The sequence below is a fragment of the Lactuca sativa genome, chromosome 9, assembly GCF_002870075.4.
Source record: "Lactuca sativa cultivar Salinas chromosome 9, Lsat_Salinas_v11, whole genome shotgun sequence".
Lineage (NCBI taxonomy): Eukaryota > Viridiplantae > Streptophyta > Magnoliopsida > Asterales > Asteraceae > Lactuca > Lactuca sativa.
This window is the reverse complement of record NC_056631.2, coordinates 104,960,152-104,969,222: the sequence shown is the minus strand read 5'-3', so window position 1 is coordinate 104,969,222 and position 9,071 is coordinate 104,960,152. Positions and strand designations below refer to the sequence as shown.

The 9,071-nt window shown below is 32.5% G+C and overlaps 1 protein-coding gene across 1 annotated transcript; it reads left to right on the top strand.

The window, feature by feature from the left end:
* Positions 1-2,496: 2,496 nt before the first annotated feature.
* Positions 2,497-5,153, top strand: LOC111905574 (replication factor C subunit 2). The gene is made up of 12 exons (XM_023901267.3): positions 2,497-2,707; positions 2,802-2,880; positions 3,149-3,228; positions 3,378-3,497; positions 3,618-3,693; positions 3,784-3,857; positions 3,961-4,081; positions 4,193-4,255; positions 4,369-4,428; positions 4,525-4,650; positions 4,767-4,850; positions 4,942-5,153. The coding sequence occupies exons 1-12, from the start codon at positions 2,664-2,666 to the stop codon at positions 5,038-5,040; spliced, it is 1,026 nt and encodes a 341-aa protein (XP_023757035.1). The 5' UTR covers positions 2,497-2,663; the 3' UTR covers positions 5,041-5,153.
* Positions 5,154-9,071: the final 3,918 nt, after the last annotated feature.

Here is a 9,071-nt window from a genome sequence, read left to right as displayed (position 1 = left end):
CATAAAATTCCAGATTATAAATTCTTAAAAACCTTTGGCTGTTTGTGTTATCCATATCTACGACCATACAACTCACACAAAATTGATTTTTGTTCTAAACCATGTATTTTCTTAGGCTGCAGTGCGTCCCATAAGGGTTATATTTGTTATCATCAAATCACATCCAAGATATACATCTCCCGTCACGTTGTATTTGATGAAGCTATATTTCCCTATCAAAATGTACCCATAGTTGAAAAATCACATAGTTCATCTCAACCTGAAAATACACCATCAGTCCTAGCCAACATTGATACCCAACAACCCATTTCCACTGAGCCCACTTCGTTTTCTACCCCATTAAACCATCCAATTTCGAGCCCATCTTCCTCGCCCACAAGCCCACCTACTCAAAACCTACAGAACACAAATTACTCATCTCCAAGTCCATCGCTTCCGTCTCAAGAATCTGCTGTCACTCAATATCCCACCTCTATTTTTCGTCCCTCGGATACATCACAACATCCGATGGTCACAAGGGCTCGTACTAACTCTCTCAAACCAAAATATTTTCATACGGTTCTTTCTCAATCATCTAATACTGAACCACGTCTCTTCTCTCAAGCTATTAAGCACAAATGTTGGCAAGATGCGATGAAAGCAGAATATGATGCTCTCATGAAAAATAACACATGGTCCCTGGTTGTCTGTCCCACTAACACTAATATTGTTGGTTGTAAGTGGATTTACAGGGTGAAGAAATGAGCTGATGGCACGATTGAAAGGTACAAAGCTCAACTGGTAGCTCAAGGGTTCACTCATGAAGAAGGAGTGGACTATTTTGATACGTTTAGTCCTGTAATCAAACCAGCCACAATTCGATTGGTCCTCTCTATTGCTCTCTCAAAAGGATGGTTTATCCGACAATTAGATATTAATAATGCGTTTCTTAATGGTGATTTGTTGGAGGTAGTTTATATGAAGCAACCAAAAGGGTTTGAAGACAAAACTCGACCTCATTATGTATGTCAACTGCATAAAGCACTGTATGGACTCAAATAGTCTCCAAGAGCTTGGTTTACAAAGCTAAAAACATATCTTGTCTCAAATGGTTTTCGTGCTTGCCAATCTGACACTTCATTGTTTGTTCACCTTACTTCTACGGTCACTATCTATGTTCTAGTATACGTTGACGATCTAATAGTGACAGGTTCCGATGCAGTTCATCTTCAAAAGTTCATTACTGCATTACATCAGAAATTCTCTCTCAAAGATCTGGGCAATTTAAATTTTTTCCTTGGTCTTCAAATCAAAAGATCTAACACCGGTCTCAAGTTATCACTACAAGCTTACATAACTAACATTCTCAATAGAAGCAATATGTCCCAAGCATCACCCATGACCACTCCGGCAGACCCATATACAAGACTTGTCAAAGATGGTGATCCATTTTCAGATCCAAAGTTATATCGCCAAATCGTGGGATCTCTTCAATATGCCACGATTACAAGACCAGACATTGCCTATTCCGTGAACCGGGTGTGTCAATTCATGCACTTACCAACAACTCGTCATTGGCAAGCTGTCAAACGGATTCTGAGGTATCTCAAAGGAACACTAAATCATGGTCTACACTTCAAACCTACCACAGCTAAAGGCTTACATGCCTTTTCGGATTCGGGTGGAATTCTGATCCTGATGATAGTCGTTCTCAGTATGGATTTACTATCTTTCATGGATCTAATCTGATTAGCTGGACCTCCCGAAAACAAAAAGTTGTTGCCCGCTTAAGCACCGAAGCTGGGTATCGATCTTTAGCCTACACCACTGCAGAACTTCTGTGGCTGAAACAACTTATCAGTGATCTACAAGCTCCTATCACCATTTCCCCAATTTTGTTATGTGATAATGTAGGAGCTATATTCATGACAAAAATTCCGGTAATTAGTACAAGTTCCAAGCACATCGCTTTGGATTTCCACTTCATTAGAGAGCAAGTAGAAGCCGGACAACTTCAAATATGCCATATATCGTCCCAAGTGGCCGATATATTCACAAAACCCTTGGGCAAAGATAGAGTTGTGTTTCTGCGTTCCAAGCTTCAAGTTCATCCCGTCCTTGAGCTTGCTGGGGGGTAATAACAATAGTTTTATAAATATAGACTTAGTCATATACACGTGTATAGACTTAGTCATATAAATGAGAGTATTGTATATTTCCAGTCAAATAGATATAGCGTAGATACATGAGAGAATATCTCTTCTACAGTTCTCAACTCTTGTATAAAAGTCGATGTACAACTCTTGTATAAAAGTCGATGTACAGTTACATATGAATAGAAGTGAAATTACTCCTACCTGTTTCCTTATATAATGACTAAACGTGTACACACACAAAAACTTAACCTAGTTGATCATCAGGACTAAATCGGGGAGTAATAGGTTTAAGAAGTGTGTTACCTTGTAAAGAAACCCAAAAAAAATCTTAAAACCCAAAAAAATCGTTTACGAACTTGCACAAGGACGAAGGGTACAAGAAATTCAAACCACAAATACCAAACAGAGGGGAGGGTTCATTGTTCGTCCCATTGACCCTGTATAATTAGAACCAAACCGATTCATCCTCATCACTTTTCCTCCTCAAACAAAAACAAAAGCGCGGGAAACTTAAGAGTGTGAGAGGGGATGGCGCCATTGCTGCAGAGCTCTCAACCTTGGGTCGAGAAATAGTAACCAAACTTCTCCTAATCTCTATTTCCTTTTTGTTTCTCATCAGTTGATTTACGTTTTGTTGTATGTATGTATGTAAAATCGATGTTTCAGCCGACCCAGACGAGTTAAGGATGTTGCCCACCAAGACGAAGTTGTCCGAGTCCTCACCAACACGCTCGAGACCACCAATGTAAAAGCCGCTTCTATCATCAAACAATTTTTTCTAGGGTTTTCCATTTCAATTTCGAGAGAAATTCCGATTTATCGATCTATGACTTTCAAACGGGCTCATTTACTCATTTCAACTCGAATTTGATATTATTTTCCCCATCAATTACACCATTGGAACTCAAAATCCATGATTTATACTCTCCGAATTAATGGAACATCATGGGGTAAAAGAGTTTAGGGTTTTTTCCTGATCTCTGTTACTGAGTCGAGTTGATTTATTGTTACAGTGTCCACACATGCTCTTTTATGGCCCACCTGGAACCGGCAAAACCACCACTGCTCTCGCCATTGCTCACCAGCTCTACGGGTACCTATATTCGAACTTCTTTCTTCTTTGTTTGACCTCCTTTCTACTTTTGATGATAAACAAACAGGTAGAATTAGAAATGCAACACAATAGTTTTATCCGAAGAGACATACGCTTGTTATTGAATGCCATTTTTTTTTGTTTTACAGTCCTGAACTATACAAATCTAGGGTTCTTGAGCTGAATGCTAGCGATGAGCGTGGAATCAATGTAGTTCGAACTAAAATCAAGAATTTCGCTGCAGTTGCTGTTGGTTCTGGACATCAAGGGTATACAAAACACAAATACAATCTACCTCAAAGATACTTCAATTGACTTCGATTTTCTCATAACTCATATCATAATTCATACCTCAGTTCGATTAAACCTTGTAGCTTATGTTGATATAGGGGCTATGGTTATCCTTGTCCACCTTTCAAGATCATCATCCTTGATGAAGCTGATTCCATGACTGAAGATGCTCAGGCAACTCTCTCTATCTTTTTCTTCCCTAATTATTCAACACTTATACAACTAGTTATATAAATAATAAATCTGTTGTTCTTTATATTGCAGAATGCCTTACGTCGAACTATGGAAACCTATTCAAAAGTAACAAGATTCTTTTTCATATGCAATTACATCAGCAGGTTTGTGTTGTTTTCTACTTCATCTTTCTCTTTCTCTTTCTCCTTTTTTCGTTTTTGTTTTTATATCTTCAATTTTCCATTTTTTTTTGATCAAATGATACAGGATCATAGAACCTCTTGCTTCTAGATGTGCTAAGTTTAGGTTTAAGCCACTTTCAGAAGAAATCATGAGCACTCGTGTGCTACATATATGCAATGAGGAAGGGCTTAACTTGGACTCTGAGGTTTTCACTATACATTTTTTTTTTTGCTATTAAGTTATCTTCTTGAATTATTATTTATATGTTATAATAAATTAATAATTTGTATTATTATGTGATTGGTTATGGTTTTAGGCTCTCTCAACCTTAAGTTCCATATCTCAAGGAGATCTTCGTAGAGCTATCACCTTTTTACAGGTAATAATGATTACAACTTATTTTATTTCATAAATTATATTTAAAATTTAATATTTTAAATATAATTTATAAAAAATTGTTATTACAATAATAATCTTTTCAATTTTTCACAGGGAGCTGCTCGTTTATTCGGATCCTCAATTTCTTCCAAGGACTTGATTAGTGTTTCAGGGGTAACTTTAAATTTTTAACTTTCTAGGGCTATTTCTAACAATAAGGTCGAGGAGGAGGAGGGTATTTATGTCTTTTCATTGATAAACATTCATCAGGTTGTCCCTCAGGAAGTTGTTGGGGATCTTCTTGCATCTTGTAAAAGTGGTTCATTTGACTCTGCAAACAAACAAGTGAATAATGTTATTGCAGAGGGGTATCCAGTCAGCCAGATTCTCTCCCAGGTCAACATTTTGACTTTGACTTTGACCATAATCATAATCTGATATGATTATTAATATTTAATATGTTGAATTGTGTCTCAAATGAATCCTTTCATATGATGTAAATGTAATTTCAGTTGTTTGATTTGGTGGTTGAATCTGATGATGTGTCTGATGAACAAAAAGCAAGAATATGTAGGAAACTTGGTGAATCCGATAAGGTATTTATTTTTTTATCAATAAACTTTTTTTTATTTTTTTTTTGCATAATCTTTTTGGATTAAATGCGATTTTATGTTTATGTATATGCAGTGCCTTGTTGATGGAGCAGATGAGTATTTGCAGCTGTTGGATGCATGCAGTTGTATGATCAAAGCATTTTGTAACATGCCAGAAGGATATTCTAATTAGATTTCTTCATCAAGTATTTGGTAAAAATGTGGAATTAGTGTTTTGATTAAAGTATTAATGGATTTTGGTTGTTCATGTTTATTTATATTTATCTCACATTCTATTTGCTTTTATGTTGTATGTGTATGTGTTTGTGTATGTCTATGTCTATGTATGTATGTATGCATGTATGTATGTATGTATCTTGATGAGGCTTGAAAAAGTTTGATTCCATCTTCCATAAAAAAAAAGTTTCGAGTTTGATTAATTATGATGTAAGGCTTATGGAGAGCATGGCAAACAAGAATAAAAAACAACTAGTGAGACAAAAAATGTATTCTTGTCCCACTCAAAAATGTTATAATTGGGTTAATGAATATTTAGATTAGTGCATATTGCATTTTGTCCACCTTGGAAGTGTGTACTTTTGTTACATTTAGATCTGAAAATCTGTGTTTGCATGTTGTGTATACACAACATGTTAAATCAAACAAACCATTTCTTAATTAAAAAAAAAAACTAAATGATTTTTGGTGATTTAGGTCGGAAGAACAACCCAAGCTCACAAAGGATCAACACTTTTTTAAATCAAACCAACCAACGTTTCTATCATTTACTATTAGAGTTCAATAAATTTTCTAATTAAATTTACTTTTATTAATAACTATATTTTATTTTATGTAAAAATTAAATAAAATATACCAAAATACGTTATTACTTTTTCTTTACAAAATGATACCAATATTGATATACTTTTTTTAATCCATCTTTTAAATATAAAAAATGGATTGAGTTGGATTTCTAATGAAAGTAAAAGATAGGGTTTAATTGAGTTATGGATGTTGAAGAGAAAGAAACTAATTTTTATAAAAAATGATTGGATTTGATTTGGTTGTGTAAGAGAATAGTAAAAAAAAAGTAGATGGCGTTCGCATAAATATGTGAAGATTTTAAAGTGAAGCTATGTTTTGCAACAATCCTTGTGCAACTACTTCGTCTAATATTTGGATTTTCAGAAGTTCAATATACAACATTTTGATTACATAATTTAATTCAAGATAATATCACTTTAAACACATGACAAACAGATATTCTAGGTACCTAGTCTAGCTTCTTTTTTTTTTTTTTTTTTTTTTTTTTTTCGAATTTATTTTTATAGAGATGCAAAACACATTTGGAAAATCTAGGAAACAAATTGAAATGAAACATCTTCATAAAAAATGACAAATTGAATTTTACCCCCATATATTTGGTTATCTAAAGTACAGTATATTTTCAAAGTAAGACAAATTTTCATAAATGGTCGTTTTTTTTCTTCCGAAAATAAGCATTAAGATTTTTTTTTTCTTTCATGAATGGTCTTTTTATAGCAAACCTTATACATCAATGGTTACTTAGTTTTAAATTTGTCACATTATTGGTCCTTTTGATTAGATTAAAGCTGTTAAAATTTTCTAATTAAACCTATGTTAAATTATCATGGGTTGTGTTAGTATTGGCCTCAAAATTTTCTTAAATGTATAAACAAAAACATGCCACATTTCTTATAAAAATAATTCCGTCTCAAATGGACTTTTAACTACCCTATATATATATATATATATATATATATATATATATATATATATATATATATATATATATATATATATATATATATATATATATATATATATATATATATATATATATATATATATATATATAGGGTTAGGTTATTTTGTTTTTACTAACTATTGTGTGCCAAAATACACAAATCTGGACCAACGGATAGAATTCATCAATGGACATGATTTGAGAGTATATGATATTACAATGGGGTAGCATGTACCATATAATCATAAAAAATTTAGCAAAAGGGTATTTTGGACAATTAACTACAATTATAAAAGGAAATTTTCGGATATTTATGGATAATTAATTCTCCTAATTTTAAAAATATGAATTTTTTTAATTAATTCAATTTTAATTCTAACATAATTTGTAAACATAACCGATTTTATTCTGTCAGAATATTTTTTTAGTTAGAATGATGCTTTTTCAAAATTTTATTCTATTAGAATATTATTGAAAAATAACAAAGTTCTTGAATCTGAGGTCGGAAAATAACAACACTCTAATATATTCTTATACATCCAAACTTAAATACAAATTCATACATATTCTTACAGACAAGCTAGTCTTATACATTTTAATATAATTATACATATTCTAAAAGAATATTAACAAAAATGAATAAAATTCTTAAAAAATAAGAACATTATTAAAATGTGAGTATGTTCAAACATTATTTGTTCTTCAAGTTATTCGTATTAGGTCTTCAACACATTCTTCCAGCCATTCCTATCACAAATACAACAAAAACTAATAATGGTTAAAAACATGTTGCTTGCAATTAACTATCACTTTATATATTTTGGCAGAATACATAAAATATATTCTAGCAGAATACATAGATTTTATTATGGCAGAATATATTCTGACAGAATACCTAGAATACATTCAAAAGTATCGTATTTACTGCTAATATAATTTTAGATTTCAAATACACAATAACAAGGGAGAATAGAAATTGGAATTCAAAATCACAAAATGAACCAAACTAATACACAAACAAATTACTTACCTTGTTAAACAATTTTCTAGAACAAGATGAGTAGCTTTCACTAATCTATATTGGCATATGATATTAAGCCTTTACTATGTTGGTATATGAAATCAAACAAAATTAATTCACTGTGTTGGCATATGAAATCAACCCCATCAGTATATACATAGCATATGGAAGACTACATAGTATACATTCTGGCAGAATATTGCCCATACTTTCTTTGCTTGTGCTCCTTCAATGGTTTACCTGTAAGTTACAAATCAACAACACAATTACTTACTCAATTTTCATGAGATGAGATAATGTAAATTAATTTCATGATCATTCTTTTAATTAGGCCTATTGAAATTATATATCCATATGATGCGAGAATTGAACCAAACAAGATTAGTGCACTTTACACAAACATAAATTGATAATTGAACCAAACACAATTGAAAGGTAAACAACTATTTGAAAAGGTAAAAACAAAACCATTACTCAAAATATAAGAACTATCTAAACTCAGTAACAATTCACTTAGGACAATAGAAAAGAGTTTTTAATGGACAAGTGACAAATTACAAAGTAAATCTTCATTTAGGCATTTAGTCGAACACTTGGTGTTCAGAAAAAAAAGGACTTGGATAACTAAAATCACCTCTTGAGAAACTTATATTATTATCAACAAATAAATGGTCTAACTGAAATCTATCAGAAGAGTTAAAATATATAATTTAAATTCAACAAAAAAAATCGATTAGAACCCAAAAATCGCAAAAACAGAGGCTTCAAACTGGAGAGAAATTGTAAAAGAAAGATGATGTTTTTTTCAACCCATTGAATCGAATTACCAGATGGCCGAAATAGAGGCTACGTACAAGATTGAGAGGATGACAGGTGAGCTTTTGTTTCAGCGATTGAAACTTTTTTGGGGTCGAGGTCTACTTCTGTGAGGATAGTAATGAAGGGACGATGGTTGTTGAAGAACAAACACCCACGATGAACAATTTTGTATCCTACAAAATCATATTCCAAATCAATTAGAAAGTATTACTTAAAAAAATTGATTTCAAATAATCAACGGATTTCACAGATGAGAAGAGAAGCAATAAAATTGATTTCAACAAATCAATTTTTGCCAAGAAAGAAATCGATTTCAACAACTGATAGAATCTAAAAAAATAAAATTTTGAGAAAAAAGAAAATCGATTTCATCGGTGTTGGTGGAGGAACTCGCGACATTGATGGAGGCGTGAGGTGGAAGTATTGGTGGACAGTGATCGGCTGGTTGCGACTTCACCGGTGAATGGTGGACGAATCCGATGCAGTGGATGAAGTCGGAGGCGGCTACAACTGTTGAGCAAGTCAGAGACGTGTTCTACCACACACAAGTAGGTCAAATATATTTACCTTATTTCCTTAATTATAGGATTTCAAATAAATGATTTCCATAATTAAA